The 22,325-nt window shown below is 50.9% G+C and overlaps 1 protein-coding gene across 1 annotated transcript in view; it reads right to left on the bottom strand.

Annotated features, from left to right (window-relative positions):
• Window positions 1–22,325, bottom strand: part of LOC308260824 (uncharacterized protein C1orf94) — a gene marked incomplete at both ends in the record, with an annotated part of 41,315 nt that overhangs the window by 5,387 nt on the left and 13,603 nt on the right. Inside the window, 5 exons of the mRNA XM_080692372.1 lie at window positions 1,159–1,367; window positions 5,028–5,105; window positions 9,734–9,909; window positions 11,893–12,141; window positions 15,801–16,492. Coding sequence (XP_080548498.1) covers window positions 1,159–1,367; window positions 5,028–5,105; window positions 9,734–9,909; window positions 11,893–12,141; window positions 15,801–16,492 — 1,404 coding nt within the window. The remainder of the gene's footprint in view (window positions 1–1,158; window positions 1,368–5,027; window positions 5,106–9,733; window positions 9,910–11,892; window positions 12,142–15,800; window positions 16,493–22,325) is intronic.

Genomic DNA, 22,325 nt, shown 5'->3' with positions numbered 1-22,325 from the left:
CCCAAACCGATCTGACTATAGAAACCTCTTTCGAGCATTTATTCCTTTTAACAAGATATTCAGGGAAATGCAGATTGAAAGGCTGCGAGTCTAGGGGCCTGCGGTGGACCTTCAGTGGAAGGCCTGTGATGGGAAGGTGGGAGGACTGCGTGTCAGGCTACAGAGTTTGATCCTAATCCTATTAGCTGAATTTCTCAAACTGGGGCACATACGCCCTGCGGTGGGCCTGGGAGACCCAGATCCACAGGGAGGACACAGCACCTCCTGCCTCTTCGAGCATCAGTATTAGTTGAAGATGTAGTGGGTGGGATGAGTAGCTATCTATTATTATATTAAAACCAGCACACATTTGTTATCCAAACATATGTAAAATTTCCGCGGGTCTGCCAACTAAAATATTTGTTTTTAATATACTGGGGATAGAACCCAGAGGCATTCTACCCTGGAACCACACTCTCAGCCCTCTTCTTCTTTTTTTTTTAAACAAGGTCTCTCTAAATTGATGAGGGCTTTGCTAAGTTAATTAAGGCTGCCCTTGAACCTGTGATCTTCCTGTCTATGTGTATCACCACACCCAGCTAAAACATGGGTTTGTTTTTAGCTGTTTTCTACTAAGCCCTCAGACCATCCCAGAAATAAGAGTCTCTCCCCTCTGTTGTTTTGGAGGGCTTTGGTGGAAAAGCATGAGCAGCTGTGCTAGGCAGTTGAAAGCCCTTTGATGGGGCCCATCAGGATCCAGTGCAATGTGAGGAGACTAGTTAACAAGGATGAGTCCTTGCCATGTGGGTATGACAGCCATCAGATTATCATGACAGCCATTACCTGGCCATGTCCCCTTGGGGCCCCGGCAAACGGGTCAGGGCACTGGGCACTGCGTACCGCTCCACCGCCCGCCACTGACCATAGAACTGGCCACCCCTGGGCTTCTGACCAAGCAGTTGCCCTTCTGCAGCCAGACCAGGAGCCACAGCCCCAAATGGAGCTACAAAAGGGGCCTCCCAAGCCCCATTCACTGCTAACTCCACACCAGGTCCTTCCAGGACCCCCGGGTACCAGCCTCTCCCCCCATCCCAGCCCCGGGACTCACAGGCCAGGAAAGGCTGGGTGAAGTCCTCCCACTTGCCTCCTTTCCCTGTCCAGTGTGGGCTGAGGACTCACCCATATCCCTGGGGGAAGAGGTACTGCGGCCCATCCCCGGCCATGGGAGAAGGGTCTCGGGGGTTGCTGGACAGCTTTTGAGGTGTCCTCTGAGGGTATGGATAGTTGGGCTGGATGAAGGGGATGTAGCTCAGCAGGGGCGTGTAGGAAGAGCGGAAGATCTGCTGTCCCATCTGCTGTCCCATCTGTTGTGGGTTGTAAGGTGTCACCTGCAGGTCAGAGAGGAGAGAGGGGCGGGGTCACCATTTCCCATCCCTAACCCTAAATCCAGCTGACACTCCTCAGCCTCAGGGCCCCTAGTCACCCCTGGGCACATAGGAGATAATGTGTTGGGATGGAGAAAGCCCAGGGCTCAGCTTCCGTAGTGAGCTCGGCAAGTTACCTAATTTATCTGAGCCTCAGTTTTCTCATCTATAAAACGGGCGAATGTTGCGTGGAGATGGAGCCAGTAGATGCAAGACACAGACACATAATAAATAGCAATGAAGTATCATTTCCACTTCCTACCTTTCCCTCTGTCAATAATCTCTCCCCAAGCTCCTTGTTCATTTTTAAGTCTTTCATTATCCCCTCTCCCCAGCTGGTTGCAATTTATAGGGCTCTGGCTTCTATCTCAGGGTCTCAGCAGACACCAGGAGCAAGGCAGTGCGCCCAGTGGAAATTCCTGCGATGGTGGGAATGTTCTATATCTGTGCTGCCCAATATGGTAACCGCCAGCTGCACACGGCTGAGCGTTTGAAATCTGGCTGTGTGAATAAGGAGCCGAGTTTTGAATTGTACTTAATTGAATTCATTTAAATTTAAATAGCCACACAGGGCTAGTGGCTATCATAGTGGACAGTGTGAGTGCAAGAGAAAGGGGAAAAGGAAAAAGAGGAGGATGGGGCTCAGGTCAAAGGCAAGAAAAAGACAGGAGGGACTCATTGGGGACTCTGAGGCGAGCTCCAGCAGGAACTGGGGCTCCTCCCGCTCTCTGGCTCCTGATTAGGTGAGGACCTCATCTGTCTTATTTACTGCTATCTCCCCAGCTCCAAGACAGTGCCTGGCGCACTGCCTACTCCATAAACAGAAGCTAAATAAACTGAGCATGACGGCACACACCTGTAGTCCCAGTGACTGGAGAGGCCGAGGCAGGAGGATTGCAGGTTTGAGACCAACGTTGGCAATTTAGCCAGACCTCAAAAAGAAACAAATAAAAAGGGCTGGGTATTTAGTTCAGTGGTAGAACACCCCTGGGTTCAATCCCCAGCACTGCAAAAGAAAACAAGGGGGGGGGAGAAGGTGAAAGAAATGAGGAGACCCCTGAGTGTCTGCTTAAATACCTGTCATGATGGGGAGCTCACCACATCAGGAGCACTGCATTCCATTACCGGCAGCTCCAAATAGCAAAAAACATTTTTATTTTGTAGGATGCTGACACCTAATCTCCTGTGTGCTGAGGGGAGTTTCAATCTAAACTAGAGATGTTTCTGTGTTCCACTTTAACAGAGAAAGCCTGCAGTCCCCGTGCTCAGGGGTTCTGCACCGGGCCAGCCCTCTCTGTCCTGGGTACCCTCGTCTAATATACCCCCTCGGGAAAGTCCTTACTGAGCGCTCAGGGCATGCACTCGGCCCTTTGTGTGGGTTCTCCCCTGACACCTCCAGACAGCCCTGCGGGGCCGGGCCATTCTTATATCCCATGTTGGAGATGAGGAAATTGAATTGCTGAGAAGTAGAGGGACTTGCTCAGTGTCTGCCGTCCTGAGCTGCAGTCAGGACCCCGGCGGGGCAGGCGAGCCCAGGGCCTGTGCCTGCTCCAGACTCGCTCTGCCTGCCATGCCCTCTCTGGAGGCTGGGCCCCTGCCCCACCCTCCTCATCACTCCTACAGTGGGAAGGCAGGCTCTGGCGATGCTGGACATGTGCGCCAGGACCCCAAGAGGGTCGGGAGTTCCCAGAGAGACCCTGGAGGGCGCCTCCCAGGCAGGCCCCTGTAGACCACATGGCAGAAAATCCCCCTGGTCTTCAGGGTGGGAGGAAGTGCCTGACCCCGCAAGAGACAGGAATGGAAGAGGCAGGTCCCAGAGCCCACACGAGCTGTGTTCAAACGTGTACCCAGGATGCCACAGAACTGATAAAAAGCATCAAACGGAGCTTTATATATTTCTCTGGAACCATCTCCAAATACACTCTTCACTCACAAAAGCAGCAGAGCGGTGTGCCCAGAACGCCACATTTGTATAAAAATGTTTATATAAATAGATGTCACTGGAAGGATATATAGGAAACCAGTAAACAGTGATTGCCTCTCTGTTTTTAAAATCTTTTACCATGTTTTTATATTACTTTTTTTTTCAAATATATGCTCACATGCACACACATGCATAATTGTCTAAATAGGCTCTTTGGAGCTGGCCACAGGTCTCCCTGTTGGTGGGGCACTGGCGATGCACTGGGACTTCCTAAGGCAGGTCTCTCTCATTTCTGCTTCATCTCGGCATGCAGAGGGCTCCTACTGCTCATGAAGTAATCCCGGCCAAGGTAATAAAGATGGCCTACACCTGTGGGCCATTCTCTACCCTCTAGAACATTCTAGCATATTTCAGGTCAGAGGTACAATTTGGAGAGAGAGAGAGAGAGAGAGAGAGAGAGAGAGAGAGAGAGAGAGAGAGAGAGAGAGAGAGAGAGGGAGGATGAGAATATGAATGATGCATCTCTGGGGAGAAAGGAGAGACAGAAGAATCTGGAGAGTTGGGGCACAGGAGTGTCCATCTGGCTGAGTGTGAGATGCAGTGCCAGCCTGCGGCTGTGGCAGGCTGGTCTTTGGTGGCCTCTCTCTGCCCATGCTGGCCTCTATCTCTGCCCCAAGGCCCCAGTGCCTCTGAACATGACTTCTGTGTCTATCAGTACGGGCCCTCTCAGACAGCCTGGGGGTATGTGCATAACCGTGTCTGTATTTCTATCTCTTTTGGGTGTGTGTATTTGCACACCGTCTCTGTTCCTCTCTTCCGATACTGTATTTGTATGTGTGCGTCTAAGAGGCGGCAAAGCATAATGACGGGGGGTCCCAGGCCGCCGGGGTCAGACCCGGATGGTGCTGCTGTGTGATTGCCCAGCGGTATTCATTCTGGACCTACCTGCAGAACTAGTGTGACAGATTTAGAAAACAACAGAACCTCCAGTTCAATTTGGATTTCAGATAGACAATGAAGGAGTTCTTAGTCTGTCTAAAAATCCCAGTACCTCTCATGCTGGGCAGAGGGCGTGGTTGGCTTTGAGCAGCGGGAGGTGGGTGGGATCCCCTGCCCTGGCTCCGCTCTGAATCCCATGCACCTCTTTGGCTCCTGCCACCCACCACGGGAGCAGTGACCGACCCTGCATCTTCAGCCCAGACCCCAAAGCAGAGACACAAGGGGCAGGGCCAAATCTGATCCACAGCCCAGATCAGCCGATCCCTACACTGTGAATGAGAAATACCTACTCACTGTTCAAAGTCCCTGAGATGCTAACGCTATTGGCTGCCACAGCAAAACCCAAGCTGTATGTTAACTTGATGACCTTGGGCAGGTTGCTTGATCTCTCTGTGTCTTGGTCTCCTTGTCTATAACCTGCCTCCGAGGGTAGTGGCAATGTCTCGATGAACACAGGCAAAGCCCTTTGGAGGAGGGCCTGGCACACAGGAGGGCCTCTGTCAGGAGCCAGCTGACATGGGCAGGGCACCAGATTCTGTTTCCACACACATTGGTGTGTGTGTGTTTGTACTCTGCAGCTGATGGTGCGACACAAAGCATAGCTAGTGACCAGCTGGACAGAGATGAGGGAGCAGATGGCCCTTGACTCCAAGGCCTTCAGGGGGCTGGGACAGAGGAGAGGAGGGAGGGGGCCTACTCACCTGTCGGGAGTAGCATCCGAGCTGGGGGTGCACAGCCTGCTGATAGGGCATCCTGGCGGACCTCTGGGGGTACAGGCCCTGAGGAGAAAGGGAGAGAGAGGGGCTCAGTGCTGCTGGGTCAGGGTCCCCAGGCAGAAAGCTGCAGCTACTCTGCTCAGCCACCGCTCACACGCCTGGATCTGCAAGCTGGGGTCAGTTCGTCCTGTCCTGCTGCTGGCTGGACCCATTGACTGCCTGCGGCGGGCTGGACTCAGGCCAGGACAAACACGACTCACACCACACGGAAGCCCCTCTTGGGCAGGCTTCACAGCCTTTTTGGTGAGTGTTTAATATAAAAACTACAGGAGCCAGGCTGCCCCCTGAATCTCTGATCTGCCCCTTGGCAGCTCTGTGACCTTGAGCAAGCCAGTTTGCCTCTCTTACCCCTTGTCAACAGAATGATGTGTGTTCCGGGCTGCGAGGCCCGTGAAGACAGCCATGCTATCTCTGTTGCTATCTGTGAGCCTTTTCTTAATGTCTGTCCCCGGGCCCCTTCCCTGCCTGAGGACACAGGTGTGCAGACTCATCTGGGTGAGAATGTGTGAGGGTGCTTACCAGTTGTGTCCATGCTCATTTAAGAACACCAGCAGATGTGTTTGTACCTCGGCCTAGGTATTTGTGCGTTTCTGTGCACGAATGTGCAACCGTATGCTCAGGTGTGTTAGTGTGGGTTTCTGCTGGTGTGGGCCTGTGAGTCCTTACATATGCCTGTACCCATAGCCCACCATGAGGGTCTGGGTAGGGATCAATGAAATAATGCATCTAGAGCTGAGAACAGTGCCCAGCACTTAGTAAAGACTGGGTAAATGTTAGCTCTGTCTATCATCTCTCTCTGCCCCCTGCTTTGTAAAGGCTGCCCAACAGCTAAGCCAAATGGGAAATGGGAATATCATTCACAGTGCTGTTTGGGGGAGCCTGGGGTGTCCACACACAGATACGGGGCACACACACACACGAGGCCCTAAGTCCAAAGCACCTCTCAGTGCAGGACCTCTTTCTAGAACATTCCACACCCCTAGATTCTGCCCCCATCCTGGGCTCAGCTTGTGCAGATGACCAAAGCGCTGAGGCAGGAGCTGTGCCCTTGAGGGGTTCCCTCTGGTCCCTGGCCCCTCGTGGAAGGATCCCAACCCCTCCCCCAGCTCTCCTAGTGTTCCACTTTCCAGAGAGCACAGCCATGAGAGCCCCTCCCTGCCTTGCTCCCCAACACCGGACACATTCCAGTCCTGGGCTCCTCCCTGCTGCCAACCCTTCACCTGTAACCAGGTCCCTCCGCACGACGACCTGGCCTGATCCCTGGGACCCTTGTTGTGGCCCCAGCCATGACCAAGGAGCCATGCAGAGGGGGTGGCCTTGCCCATTCTTGGACTTCAGTGAGCTGCAAGGCCAACTGGGGCAGTCACTAAGCGCCCCTCTCCTGGCCCACCACCTTTTGCCCCACGAGCACTTAACTGTGGCTCCCACAGCCACCTTCCCCAGGCCAGAGAAGGACAGGCAAGCCTCCAAGTCCCTACCCCTCTGCCATCCGTGGTGGACAGAGAGCCAGCCGCCTGTGCAGGGGACAGGACCCTGTTGGTCAGTGTGAGCAACACTGCCGGACTTTGAGGACATTTCCAGTTGTTGAAATCTCAATTTTGTAAAATCACAAGCAAGGTGAAATAAACATTCGCTTTTCTCGACTTGAGGCTGTGGCCTCTGCCCACACAGCCTCCCCCCTCAACTGAAGCAGTATGCCTTTATGCCCAGCGCCCCCAAGCGGCCCAAGCTCTTCAGCCTTGGGGCCTTCCCCTTCCCTGCCTGTCAGTCCCTCCACAACAGAGCTCCGAGTAACTTAGATATGAGATCTCCTCTTTATTCTTTTCTTCGGGGGGGTGGGGTGGGGATGGAACCCAGGGGCATTCGACCTCCAAGCTACACCCCCTGCCCTATTTTTTATTCTTTATTTTGAAACTGGGTCTCACTGAGTTGCAGAGGGCCTCACTAAGTAGCTGAGGCTGTCCTCAAACCGCGATTCTCCAGGTCTCAGCCTCCCCGAATGCTGGGATTACAAGTGTGCGCCACCACGCCTGGCTCTCCTCTTTATTCTTAATGCCAAAGGGGAAAGCGATCAGGGCGGACTAGTCCTCCCTGACCCTTCAAGGTCTGCAGAGCTTCCCAGCCCTGTCCACATGGAAGATCAGGGCTGAAAAATAACTTCAAAAATCTGTATCACACTTCAGATTTTACAGAGTCCTTTTCTATTCATGGACTCGATCAATCCTCATAACTAAGTCAGTCTACTTCCTACTGCTGCTGCTGTAGGAAGAACCCATTTTACAACCCAGGAAACTGGAACTCAGAGCAGTTAAATAACCTGCCCAAGGCCACTCAGCTTGGAAGCAGCAGGATCTTTACACCCAAATCTACAGATTTTGAAATCTTCCTTCTTTCTGTAACCTCAGGCCCTTTGATCAGCTGTCTTGAAGCTAGGTAGTACTGTGAGATCATGAGAAGCTGCGAGAAGGTAAATTATGTTGTCTTTTGTAACTACCTGGGAGGGCCAACTCCTTTTACAGCCGACCTCGGCTGGATGCATTCCCTGTACCGCCTCATAGAACCCAGCAGGCCCTCCCAGCCAGGGTCCTTTCTCTGCTTCTCCCTGGAAGCAGGGGAACCTGGTTGTAATCTGTCCTATGAAGCAAACACTGGTGTCTCTGAAGGCTGGGGAACTTCATGCTCAGAAACTATGTCCAAATCTCATCCACTCTAAAACATCAAGCCAGAACATCTCAACACAACCAAGAGATAGCATCTCTGCTTATTACAGTAACCACCACAGATTGGCTTTCCATGGGAAGCCCTGGGAGAGCGAATGCACTGGCACCCAATAAAACTACACGACTGCTTCTCTCTTGGAGGTGGAAATACATTCTATGGCCTCTGATGTACTCCTGAACTTGCCTTAGACTCAGAGCTTCTTTGACATGTTCGAATCTCCTCACCTAGCACAACACTCAGCCTACAGTGAGTGTGAAGCAAAGGTTTATTTTAATCCCTTAAATGAATGAATGAATGAATGAATGAACAGAAGTGAGTAGACAAATAAATGCTCAGTGAATGAGCAAGCCCCAAATCACACTGGTAGAAGAATATATATTGGTGGAGTTAGTGAGTCGGCGAATGGCCCATTTCTTCCAAGATCTGTGTAAAGACAGTATTGCTAATATGAGGCTGATATGCTTTAACTCCCCCCCCCCTTAGATTACCTTTCACTGCAATCTCTCACTTAAATAGTGGGGCACCAGGCTTTTTGTACCTGGGAAACTTTGGGCACCTGTTCTTTTTAACAAACGAGCGAGCTTGAAAACAAAACAGAGACTTGGACACTTTGCTGACTTCCTTTAAGACTTGGGAGCTCAGTTGAAAGTGTGTCTTCATGACGTGGAGGGGACCCCTTCTGCATAGGACTAAGACGTCTAAGGAGGAAATGACTGGGGCATCAAGGGGTGGGAGGGACATGGAGGAAGAGAAGTCCGATGTGCTCTCAGCCCCTTCTCTGCATCCCCTTTCCAGGCTTTGCAGCCGAAGGCAGCTCGTGACCAAAGTCCTGGATGTACAAATTCAAGTTCCCTCTCTTCCCCCTACAACTATGCGCCCTTCTGGAGAAGAGCTAGAAAGGGGAATAGAAGACTGAGGAATCTTAGATGTTGAGCATCTTCTCTCAAAAAAAATGTTGAGACTACCTAAAGGGACTGCTTAAGTTATTGGATTGGACAAAGGCTTAAACTAGAGTGGACATTTATTTGATTCTTTCCTCCTTCTACCGAGTGGGCAGCAGCTCTTAAGGGATATTAAGTTAAATGGACAAAATCAAGAAACTACATTTTCCCTGCATAAATAAGCTCTGTGAGTAAAATTTCAAACCCTGCTACAAGCGCTTCACCATCCCTTTGTGTCTGTCTACTAATTCCCTTTTAACCAGGAGCCTGAGACCCAGGATGTTGTGTCCAGCCATATTAGCTGGTACCAGCTAAGACAACTTGGATATAGTTTAGATGAGATGGGAATAACTTTTCATCTAAACCAGGATGTTTGGGAGTGAAAGGGGGTGCCGTTAATAATTATCCTGAGGACCAAAGTCCTAAGCTGGGACTATTTCAAGGAACCTAAGATGTGTGCCCTCCAACTTTCAAGGGGGCCACAGGAAGCAGAGAGGAAGCGAGGACCATGCCTGCCCTCCTCCTGTCCTGGGGACCAAGCGCTTAACTTACCAAAGCTAACAAAGAGCTCTGTAATAAACAGAGTGTGAACTGGAATTCAGGCAGTGAAAAATTAGAATTATATCTGCGTGTGTGTGTGTGTGTGTGTGTGTGTGTGCACGCGCATGTGCGCATGCATGCATGCATGCATGCCAAGTGGTTGGTCTGATGTAGTCATGGTGAAAAACACAGAGAGGCTAACAAGTTGGTAGTGTGCTCCTGCCATTACCATAGATTCCCTGGAGCCTAGAGATGGCATTCCAAGGGCGTCCAAGGGCTCTCTGTGATAAGGGCTTCTGGCGAGCCGCACCCCCTCTGTGGCAGGAACTCATGCGGGTGGATGCAGGGAGAGTATAAACCTTAGCCTACGGCTGGAACCCAGTCCAGGTGCAGGGCAGCAGGGAGAGCCAGCCCCGTCTAGCCACTCACCTGGTACTGCGGGAAGGTGGAGTGATTGGCGAACACCGGCGGAGGGGGGCAGTTCAGGTTGAGCCAGAGTGGCTGGTTCACGGTCGCCGAGGTCAAGGCTGTGGCAAAGCGTGGGGTGAAGATGTTCCCCGCATACTTAAGGTTGTTCTTGTCAGCCACTGCGACAGGAGGGTTAACTGTAAGTGAAAGATAAGGTAAAGTTGCTCAGTGTTTGAGGCAGGGAGAGGCTACTACCCCTGTCCGGGGATTAATATTCTCTCGAAGGTCAGGTCCTTTAAGCTGTAAGAGTGTCTTTCAAAGTCTTGGTGAATTTCCAACCATAGGAAAACATGATCTAGTTCACACCTTGCCCGTTTTGAAGGGACGGAAATCCCTGCAGGACTGGCTTGGGGCTTCTCTTCCTATCACTTGCTAGTAAAGGTGGCAGGTTAGAAAGGGCCAAAGTAAACCGATTGCTAGGGCTCTACTTCACCTTGGTACAGTGCTGAAGTCTTCCAGGCGCTTTAGAAAAGTCTAGCTTTATACAGACAGGAGCTGTGCCATTGGGATTCATTCTTACAGATTTCTAAAGCAGCCTCCACTAGGGCCGTGCATTCAGCAGCACTGAGAACCTTGCATGGGTTTTTGTATTTACTGGGAACAATTAAAAAATATTAAGCTGGAGCCGGGCGTGGTGGCACACGCTTGTAATCCCCGCACTTGGGAGGCAGAGACAGGAGGATGGCGCTGGTTCTGAGCCAGCCGCTGGCTTAAGAGATCCTGTTTCCAAATTAAAAAAAAAAAATATATATATATATATATATATATATATATATATATATATATATATGGTCTGGGAGTGTAGCCCGGAGGTAGAAGGGCTTCCAGGAAGCCCAGTACCACCAAAATAAAATAAAATAAAATAAAATAAAAATTAAGCTGGGCCTGGTGCCACATGCCTGTAATCTCAGTACTTGGGAAGCTGAGACAGGAGGATGGTAGGTTCAAGACTAGCCTCAGCAACTTAGACTATTTCAAAATAAGAGATAAAGTAGGGCTAGGGGTGTAGCTCAGAGATAGAATGTCCCTGTGTTCAATACATAGTAACTAACACACACACACACACACACACACACACACACACACACACACACGAGATAATTCAGTGTTGAATGACTTAAAATTAGTCTAAAACAGTTAGGTTAGGTTGAGTTGTTTCTGGATGAGTCCTGGATTCTCCCCCTCTACAAAATGCCCTGAGGTACTATGAAATCAGAAATGGGAGTCAGACACACTGGCACACACCTGTAATCCCGGTACTTGGCAGGCTGAGACATGAGGATCACAGGTTAGTAGACAGCCCCAGCAACTTAAGTGAGACCCTGTTCCAAAATTTAAAAAAAAAAAAAAAGCCAGGCGTGGTGGCGCACGCTTGTAATCCCAGCATTTGAGAGGCTGAGACAGGAGAATCATGGTTCGCAGCCAGCCTCAGCTACTTAGTGAGCCCCTTCGCAATGTAGCGAGACCCTGTTTCAAAATAAAAAGAATAAAATAAAAAATAGGGCTGGGGTGTAGCTCAGAGGTACAATGCCCCTGGGTTCCATCTTTAGTATAGTAAAATATATATATATTTTTAAAAAGGGCTCAGGTTATAGCTCAGAGATGGAATGTCCCTGATTCAACTCCAAGTACAACAGATACATATAAATAGATAGATAGATAGATAGATAGATAGATAGATAGATAGATAGATAGATAAAGTAAAGGATCCTTAGTTTCCCCTTACTGGCATCTTTTTGGGGAAGGGCTTTTGACAGAAGTTGTAGTAGAGCAGGGACATGAATAACCTCAACATAAAAGTAATCGAATACACGGATTTTCCTTTGGCCTGGGAAATCTGGGAAGCTCTACTATTGTTCTGGGTCAGGGACGTATTTAAAATCAACCTCTGATAATGCCTATTTGACTCCCCAAAGCCAACTATGTTTCTCTAGCAATTATATTTCCGATAAGGAACACAGGGAGAACAACGTTTCCCCCGTTCCGTGGATTCTAAAAATCTCGACGCCAAGGAAAGGCAGTGACTTGCCCGCTGTTGAGACGGAGCAGAGCCCCGCCTGGACTGCCAGGGTCTCTGGAAGACCCTCCCCTGCGGTTCCTCCCAAAGTAGGGTCACTTACTTCTCAGCTCCAGCCCATCCACCTCCACTTTGCTGCGGAGCCTCAGCTGGCTGCTTGGATTCCTTGTGGCTCCAAGGAACTCATAGAGCAGGTTCTTCTCAGCTGGCCACGCGGGCTTCTTGGTGAAGACGGTGCTCACTGGGTCACTGCGGCTCTCTTCGCCACAGCTGTCCTTCCGGCTTTGGGGCCACTGGCTGGGAAAGAGACACTCCCGACCCTTGGTCAGCTCCTTGTTGCTGGGGTTCCGTTCTGTTGCAGGAGGGAAACTGAGTCAGTGCTTCTGGAAGGCCAAGTGAGAAGATAAAGAGAGCACCTTCTTATGAACTAAAAGGACGGATCCTCCACAGTGCACACCTGAGACTCAGAGAAGTCTAGGGACTCTCCTTCTGCTGAATGCAGCCACAGTCTCTTCCTGAAGCCTGCCATGATTAATGACCATTCTGGCTTTTCTGACTCATGAATCCATCCATCCACCATCCATCCATCCATCTATTCATCCATCTTTATCTTTCTTCTTCCCTTCATCTCTTCTAGCCATCCACAGTGCCAGGCTGGAGACATAAGGGTGGCTCGGACACAGTTCTCACCAGCACATGGTGTAGGAGGGAAGACTCGTGTCCCTGCAGAACACAGACTGAGCCAGGCAGCTTGGCTCCTCATCGTGGCTCTACCTCTGCTGTGCTGCTCATGGGCATTTCAGCTGGCTCATCAGTGCCAGGCCCTGCCCCGAATGCTGGCAACACAGGATGAGTCAGAGCCAGACCCTGCCCTGCAGGAGCTCACACAAGGGAGACTAGAGAGACATGCCCAGAATAGCTCAGGGACAAGGCAGACAGGCACCAAGAGGTGACAGAGGGATGCAATGAGAGAAGATGCTGGCTGAGATCACTTCTGTGTGAGAGGGTCCTTCCTTCAAGTAAGGAAGAGGGTCTCAGTGAGGACCTGCATGCAGGGCTATCAGGAAGGATGCTACCACAGGGCTGGGAGACTGTGGGCAAAGCCCAGGGAGCATGAGAGAGACACAGTGAGTCACTGGAGATGGCTGGAGTGTTCAGGAAGGACACAATCAGTGCCAGACTCAGGTCTCCCGCCAAATAGACCAAGTATCTCCTCCAGTGTATGGCAATGTTTTGCCACAGTAGGGCTCCCCAAAGAGCTTCCACCCCAGTTTCCTGAGAGAGAGAGAGAGAGGGAGAGAGAGAGAGAAACAGTGGATGGGAAATACTCTTTAAAATGTATCTGAGCTGGGCATGGTGGTGCATACCTATAATCCAAGTACTTGGGAGGCTAAGGTAGGAGGACTGTAGTTTCAAGGCCAGTACATGGTAACTTAGCAAGATCCTGCTTCAAAGTAAAAAATAAGCCAGGCGTGGTGGCGCACGCTTGTAATCCCCGCTCTTGGGAGGCGGAGACAGGAGGATTGCACTGGTTTGGAGCCAGCCCCGCTGGCTTAAGAGACCCTGTTTCCAAATTTAAAAAAAAATATAAAATAGGTCTGGGAGTGTAGCCCGGAGGTAGAAGGGCTTCCAGGAACCCCAGTACCACCAAAAAGAAAGAAAGAAAGAAAGAAAGAAAGAAAGAAAGAAAGAAAGAAAGAAAGAAAGAAAGAAAGAGAGAGAGAGAGAAAGAAAGAAAGAAAGAAAGAAAGAAAGAAAGAAAGAAAGAAGGAAAGAAAGAAAGGCTGGGGGTGTAGCTAAGAGGTAGAGCATCCCTAGGTTCAATTCCCAGTACCACCATACACAAAAAATATGTCTGTACTGAACATGTACAGACTTTTGAGTGTAACATCTATGTATATAGCATTTACATTGTATTGGGAATCGTGAAATCTCTAGAGATGGTGTTAAATATACAGGAGGATGTGCATCTGTGAATTTTGGTAGTTGAGAGGGGTCTTAGAGGGAAAACCTGTGTGAAATACATGCACGCACACACACGCATTCTAGGGCAATGTTCTAGTTGAAGCAGGGAAGAGGGTCATGCTTTTCCAGCCCCCTGCTGGATAGCTGTGTACTGCACTGGACACACCCGGCTCCTGGAAACTCTGGTCATGTCTGGATCAGAGGACCCAGGCCTCAGTGTTACCTGTTGAGAGTGAACCTGATCCCACCCACTCTTGGGTGTCCAGCCTTGTGGCCTTGGGCTGAGTCTGCACTGGCCTGAGCTCACCCTCCTAACTCTAACCCAGCAAAGGAAAGAGCTTCTCCAGCCTGGACCCACTTAGGAGACAATAGCATTTTTAGCAAAATGTGTCCCTTGAGTCTCTTCCAAGTGCTTTTTTCTGGTTGTTGAGTTTAGCCCCTGGCTATTGTGCCAAAATAACATACCCACTAATAATAGCCCTTTCCCCAGAGACCTGTACACCTGCAGCCTCTCCCAAACCCGTACAGTCTCCTTAAACCTCTACAAGGCTCCCTCCTTCAAATCCTGGGTCCACACACATGCATACACATGTCCCTGCCTATCTTTCCTAGGCCTCACTCACACAGGAAGCAGCTACACACACATGCACCAACGTGTACACACAGCCACACCAGAAGCACCACCTCTGCACATTCTCTAACAAATCCACTCACGCTGCCCAAGTTCCCTTTAGCACACATTGGCCCACACATTTGTACACAAAGGCACTCACAAATAGTGGGGAGGGTGGATGGGCAGGATGACCCCCAACCTCAGGTGCCCATCTAGCAAGGAAGCATCCATGGGCGCGGGGAGGGGGGGGCTCCAGGAGAAGGAGGGGAGGAAGGTCGGCCTTCTTCCACCCATAGCTCATCATCCCAAAGCTCTCTGGCTCCTCCAGGCCTCTCCAGCACCTTGCGCTGCCCCTTGGCCTCCTACAATGTTTCAGAATACAGACTGTTTCTCAGGGGTCACTTTGCTATCTCAGGGAGATGGATTTGGATGTAGGCATCTCTCAGTTATCCATCTCCTCTTGCAGGGTGGTTCTTCTTTTGGTTGGCATGAGTATCATCTATTCTGCTAGTGACTGCTGCCTGGGCAAATGCCACTGCTAGAAGATTACTTTCTTAGAATTATCTAGTCTAATGGATCAGAACAAAAGATGGAATCCTATGGGTAGGAGGAGGAAAACTTGGGAGGTTGCTGGATTTTCTGGGAAGCAAGTGGATTCTTCAACTAGGGCATGGAAATGCACTTTTTCTAAGCCCTTGTAATCTCAGAGAACAGATCCTAGGACCAGCAGTGTGACTTATACCTGGATAACTAACACATCTACCTCCTGCCCCAGAGAAAGAGGATCAGACCTGACAGCCAGAGCAGGTGCCTCTATCCATAGCTAAATAATCCCAGCTGCCAATCAAATTCCTCTCTTAGCCTTCTTAAAGACCCCATGCTGCAGCCTCACCCTGGGATTAGCTGGGGTAAACACTTTTTGCAGTATATTCTGGATACCTGATAGCATCAAAAACGAAGCATGATGGCTCATGCTTGTAATCCCAGCCTTTGGGAGGCTGAGACAGGAGGATTATGGTTTGTGCACAGCCTCAGCTACTTAGTGAGGCCCTTTGCAACCCAGTGAGACTGTTTCAAAATAAAAATAGGGCTTGGGTGTAGCACAGATGTAGAATGCCCCTAGGTTCTTTCCTCAGTACTGCAAAAAGAAAAAAAGCTAGTTACTACCTATATTTCTTCAGAAAGGGGGCTGGATTGGAACCCCTGCTCACACAGGGCTGTTCCCTGAACATGGAAACTGAGAAGAGCAGGCCTGCAGGGCTGAGAAGGGCCTCCAGAGCCTGCACCTGGGAGCCTGTGCCCACCAGAACGGCTGCTTTGTCCTGCTTTGCACAAAGATGCTCTATGTGTGCACCACGGCCCCGAACAGCTTCCTGGGAGGCTCACCTCCTTGCAGGCCCCTCTGTTCCCCTGTTCCCCATCACCCCACTCACCCATCAAGTGGTGCCCCTCCACGGCAGAGTCAGCCTCGGTCTTAGAGCAGATCTTGGCAAACACAGGGAGCTGCCTCTTCTGAGCGGGGAGCTCCAGGAGCTTGTCAGGGGGGGCAGGAGAGGGTGGGGGTGGCAGCAGCAGGAATGGGCCCAGCCCCGCAGGCTCCCTGAAGCTCCCAGAGCCACTGAACATGCTGTTCTGCAGGAAGTCCTTGATCACCCTGGCCTCCTCCAGCACCCTCTTGTTGTCAGGAGCCTTGGACATCTCAGTGGGCTTCAGTGGGAACTGGGCCAGGAGCTTGCTAATCTCTGAGTTGGAGGTACCCAGGCTGTGGCTCTCGTCCTCAATCCCCTTGGTGCTTCTGACCTTGGCGGCACGCAGAATGCCCGTGACTGTGGACAGGGCAGAATCGCAGTCCTGCCGGCTGCTGATCATGGACATGGCCACCTTCTGCTCTTGGAGCTTGTCACTGCCCATGATGGAGGCTCTTGGGTGCTCACTGCTGCCTGCCACCGAAGGAGGCTCAAGAATGAGGGGAACCAGCTCTCGGGTCACCTGGCACGTGCTGCCTGGTCCCTCCAGGTCCTCCGGGCGCTCTTTGACCAGTATGAGGTGCTCTTTGGTGAGGCTCAGGAACTCCTGCTCCACCAACAGGGAGATCTCATCTTTGCCGCTGCTGAGCTCCATAGCTCTGCAAAAAAGGCAGAGAGACAGGCGACATTAGTGCCTGCTCACCAGTGGGTGGCTGTGCAGCAGGACATGGACCCCTGGAAAACGAGACCCCTGCACAATCTCATGAGAACATGTTTCCTGGTAAGAGGACCTACTGCTTTCTCAAGCAAGGAGAAGAACTCAAGCAAGTAGACCCCCAAGAGGGCTCAACACCACCCAGTGGGGTGTAGTGCTGACAGCACCCATCCTTTCCTACACCCAGGAACTACACCCAGGACCTGGGCAACCAAGACCCAGAGAGAGGTGGTTCATCAGGGAAATTTTCCCAGCCATCAGGGGGTCTGGAGTGAGTCAGTAGCTCCAAGTACAGAGTCCAGAGTACTGGGGCTGAGCCCTAGGAAGCTGGAGGAGCACAGCACAGCCTGTCCCTTCTTGCAGAATGGTCGGAGGGACAGCCAAGCTTACATCTTGCCTCTGTCACTTCCTTGTCTCTGTAGCCTGGGTAGGCTGATCAGGACCTCATCATCTGATTAGTAGGATTATCATATAGATAGGTGCAAAGCCCTTTACAGTGTCTGGCACAGAGCAAAGAAGACACAAGTGTCATATGTTACATTTGCACACTGCCAGCCTGGCCCCTAGACCCTGAGTTCCACACTGTGGCAACACGGCTACTGTGCCCACTCATGCTGGCCCGGCCTCTGTCTAGACCATGGCCTCTGGACTAGCTTCTCACTGTGGGTGGCACCAGAAGTGGGTTGGTACCTGTAACAAATCATAAGGCTTCCCAGCACCCAAATACTGCCCTCTTTTTGACACTCAAGACTCTGGACTCCCAGATGTACCTTGCTGACCAGCAGCATCCCGATGTCACCTGATGGCCCCATGAACTCCTGGTGGGGTGAGGGTAGAAATCCTGTAGTCCTACCTACCTACAAGGGGCACCTTCCTCCCAACACTCCCAGGGGGAACCAGGACCACCCAGCTGAGAACCATCCCTACTTGATGGGTTCCTGTAAGGGGTGGGTGAGGTGGCCTGCACCATGAGCATTCCAGAAACTTGCTAAGTGCTTTATTTATCCCTGGGGATGCCAAGAATGAAGATGATGAAGAAGAGGCAGAGGAGAGAATAAAGGAGTCCCAGGAGTGGAGCCCCATTGCTGTGACTTAGGCGTGGATGCTGGGAGACACAGCGCATATTCCCACTCTGACAACCCATTCAGAGTCCCCCACACAGCGTGCATGGAGAGCCCCCAGCAGGGAACCTGCCTTCCTGGTAACGTCGTATCATGTATGTGCACGTGTGCACACACACATGTATATTTGGTGCATACACTTGAACAGAAACAGGCAGATGCGTGACTCACATGTCACCACACAGAGAATCAAGGAAGCAGCACCTGTATTTGACAAGGTGCCAGAACAGGCACCTGCTACAGTCCTAGAGGCTTCCAGCTGTCCCCACCTGAACTCTTTAGTTGCTGGCCCTACTAAGGCCCAAAGGTCCGGGGCAGTGCCCAGGTAGCCAGGGCTCTAGGGAAGCCGTGGGAGAGCGATGTCCCAAAGATGCATAGGGAGTATGTAAATATTCCAACCCCTGAGAAAACCACGATGTTCCTGAGCCCCAGCCCTGGGCATGACCTCCCCAGGCTTGGAGGCAGAGCGATGCCAGGAGCGAGATAGCTCCAGACAGACATGAGCTGGAATCTGACAGCACCGTTTATTTCACGCCAGGCCCTATGTCTTAGTCAGCTCTCCATCGCTGTGACCAAAATATCTGACAAGAACAACTCAGATGAGGAAAGGCTGATTTTTCTCATGGTCTCAGAGGTTCAGCCCAGGACCACCTGGCTCCGAGGCAGAAGCACCCTGATGGCAGGGCGTGGTGAGGAAAGCTGCTCAGCTCTCGGCAGCAGGGGAGCCAGGAGGTGGCCAGGGACAGGTAGAATCCTCAAGGCCACGTCCCCAACCACCTGCCTCAGACACACACCCCCTGCCTCTGGTTCCCGCCCAGTAAATCCATTCAGATGATCAGTCCATTGATAGAATTCCTTCACCTCTGAACATTTCTGCATTGCCAACACATGAGCTTTTCTGGGAGACATTTCACATCTCAACCATGACACCCTGGAACCTCAGGGTTTTCTCCTATAAATGGATGTGACACCTAACAGCACCTGCCTTGAGGGATGGTTGGGAGAATGCAGTGGGGTAACCCGCACGTGAGCCCATTCAGTAAATGTTGGCGGTGAGCACTGGCTGATGGGGGGAGGCTGGCCAGGCTCCGGGCCATCAGGGCTGTGTGCGATGCAGGGCCAAGCCCTACTCTTGATTTTCCCCTTCTCTCCTCCTCTCCCTCTCCCCTGTCCTGTCACTTACTCCCTTCTTTTTGCCTCCTTCCCATGTCTAGACTTAGAGCTATAAATAGGCCCCACTCTCATTGCTGTGCCCCTGGAAACAATCGAAATAAAGACCTTGCCAGTCCATGGTCCCAAGTATCAGAATTCCTTCCTCCTCCTCCTCCTTTTCAGGAATTGTGAGTCTACAGTCCTAAGAATCAGGCATTCAAAGGAGTGGTTTTTGCCTTCCCTCCCCACACCCAATGCCTGGCAAAGCAGGCTTTATGCTAATAGCTTTTCTGAAGCAAAAAGACTAATTGCCATTATTTTAATTTAAAAAAATGTGATAATGGCATTGTGTTTATACTTACAACCACCACCACCACCACCACCACAACAACAACAACAAAGGAGTCCTTATCTCTCAGGGACACATAGTAAAATATCTATAGATAAAACTATGTATAGGATTTCCTTTAAAATCCAGTAGGGAAGAGGAGTATAACAGATGAAAAAAAAAAGAGAGAGAGAGAGAGACTGGTCATACGTTGGATATGTTGATCACCACTGACACCCCGATAGGCACAAGGGTCAACACATGCCAGCCACTTTGCTGTTGTGCATAGCTGATTTCTGTTGTTATTTTTTAATAAAAATGTTACACACACACACACACACACACACACACACAGGCTTGCCACTGAATCCTTTAAAGTGTCAGCTCCAAGAAGCAGAAAAGAAGCTCCTAAAAGATCCAGGGAGCTCTGAGGCTGTACAAAAAACAAACAACAATAACAACAACAACAAAACACACGCAAAACCAACTCTAGATAATGTGGTCTCTCCTCAGCAAATGACTGATAACTGACTGTTTCTATCACTCCTAGCGCCGGAGCCAGGCGGCTGGAAAGGAGCCACAAGCTCGGAGTGCAAGTCTCACATGGCCATAGCTGCCATCCAAGCCTCGGATCCCTCATCTGTCCAGTGGGGACCACACCTGCCTCCAAGGCTAGACTGTGAAAATGCTTCGAGATAAGTTACACAGAATACTCAGTAGAAGCTGGGTGCACAGCCAGCCCTGGAGAAACGTTCCCAACAGAATTACTACAATGTTATTGTCAGCGGTTAGAGCTCACTCACGGGGCAACGCGTGTGCCTCTGCACGGCAGGGTAAATGCAAGTGAGCCTGTTCATTCCTTCAGTCAATGAATACTTACGGAGCTGGAGTTTGTGCTAAGCACTATTCTAGGCTTAGAGGCCTCGGTGCTGGACAAGACAGAGCCCCAGTCTTTGGGGAGGGAGGGCGTGCTTCTTTACAGAAGTTAAGGCACTTAACTATGTGGCGGCACCACAGTGGTACCTGGCCAAAACGAGTGGTATCTGGCCATTTCCCCTGCATCCCTGGGGGCATCTGAGTAAACACTGGTATCCCAGTTGCAACCACCTTCCTCTCTCCATTCATACTCAAGAATGGCCTCGGGGGACACAGCCTCCAGACCCCACCCCTCCTGGCCATTTTCCTGTGGATTACCCCCACAGTGGCTCTTAGAAAGCTGGTGTTGCTAGAAGGGGTAGCACTGGGCTGAGAACAGAGGGATCCAACCTGTGCCCTGTAAGGTCACTGGAGCATCATTTATCTTGAGCCCACCCAGGACCAGGAGCAGGCTCATATTTGATCCTCTCTCTCTACAGCGGGGGCAGGACATAGGAGCATCCTCCTTTTGCAGGTGGGACAGTGACCCTGAAGGACCCAGGACCTTGTCACCGTGCCAGGGAGGAGGCTGGCGTAGAGACATATTTGCTCTGGCTGCCTCCACTCCTCCCACCGAGGCCTTGGGAGCCTTCGCCAGCAGGTCCCAGGCTGACTGCAATCAGGGATCCTGCCGCCCTCATCCCAGCGCTGCGGCCAGCCGGCGGAGGATCATCACCGTGAATCTTGAGCCTGTCATCCGTGGCATTAGCTGTCCCTGACAGCTTCGTGTCAGCTGCATGTCTGATGAGCACGTCGCCAGAATCTTCCGCCAATTTACAGATAGAAATGTTGAACCGGTGAGAGTCTGGGGCAGGGCCGTGGGGGACGCGGCTGGAGACTCTACTCCCAGCCTGACAGTAATCCCGGATCAACACTTTGGGGAAAATAAATCAATCCAGTACTGTCGTCCTTTCTCCACTCTTCCGCGAGAGCCTTTACCAAACACCCCACTGCAATCAAGAGCCACTGGGTGGTTAGAAGTCTGATCCAGGGCCTCCCCCTCCTCGCCCCCCCCCAATAAAATAAGACTTGCTCGTTCTCATTTGTTCTAGAAAAACACATGCTCGCAGAGCCAGGACATCCTCAGAACTCAGATCAAATCCTTCCCCTGCTCCAACCCCTCTTGTGGATTCTCACTGCACACAGAATAAAATCCAAACTCCTTTATGATCCCCAGGACACTACACAAATTGGCCCCAGCTCCCCCTTCTTCCAGCCGCACTGGTCTTTCATCTACTCCTTGAAATGCCAACTTCATTCCAGCCCCACGACTGCATTTCCTGTGGATACCCCGCCCCCCTCACACGCACATTGTCCCTGGACTGGCTTTTCCTCATTATTCAAGTTCAAGAGTCATGTTCTCAAAGTGGCCTTCCCTATCCATTTTACGGGGGCCAAGGCGGGGCAAAAGGGAGTATTAGGGGTTGAATCCAGATGTATTCTGAGTTATACCCCCAGCCCTTTTTTATATTTTATTTTTAAAACAGGACCTCCATAGTATTTATTATTTTCACATAGTATCTTTAAGTGCCTTAACTTCTGTAAAGAAGCACGCCCTCCCTCCCCAAAGACTGGGGCTCTGTCTTGTCCAGCACCGAGGCCTCTAAGCCTAGAGTAGTGCTTAGCACAAACTCCAGCCCCATAAGTATTCGTTGACTAAAGGAATGAACAGGCTCACTTGCATTTACCCCGTCTATCTCTCAGAGGTCTGCTGTTCCTTGGTGCACACTCCTGTCCCTCTCCCAGGCCAAAGGCCGCCAGCTCCTTTTATTCATTCCAAGTTGTCAGGCTTTGGTTGTGTTTTCTGCCCTTCTATCTCCCGCTCCACCTTTGGCCTGGCATCCTGTGTGCTGATCAGAAGATGAGGGTAAGCATCCTGCTTGGCCTGATCCTAAGAACTCCTGTCTGTTGCGAGGCAGTCCTGAGGTCCCCACACAGAACCCAGGCTGACTCAGAGCCGTCACTTGGGGCTCAAAAGATTTCTCAAATGCCCTACAACTCTGCTGAGTTCAAAATTAGGCATACATTTCCTGAAATCTAACTTTAAAATGTTTTTTTTTTCCTGCTAGACACAGTGGCACATCCCTGTAATCCCAGTGCTTAGGAGGCAGAGATAGAAGGATCAAGAGTTCAAGGCTAGCACGAGCAACTTAATGAAGCCCTCAGCAATTTAGCAAGATCCTGTTTCAAACTAAAAAGGGCTAGGAGGTAGAATGCCCCTGGGTTTAATCCCTAGTACACACACACACCCAAAAAAAAAA

Source organism: Muscardinus avellanarius (genome assembly GCF_963383645.1).
Source record: "Muscardinus avellanarius genome assembly, chromosome: 3".
Classification (NCBI taxonomy): domain Eukaryota; kingdom Metazoa; phylum Chordata; class Mammalia; order Rodentia; family Gliridae; genus Muscardinus; species Muscardinus avellanarius.
This window is presented reverse-complemented; position numbering and strand designations above follow the sequence as displayed.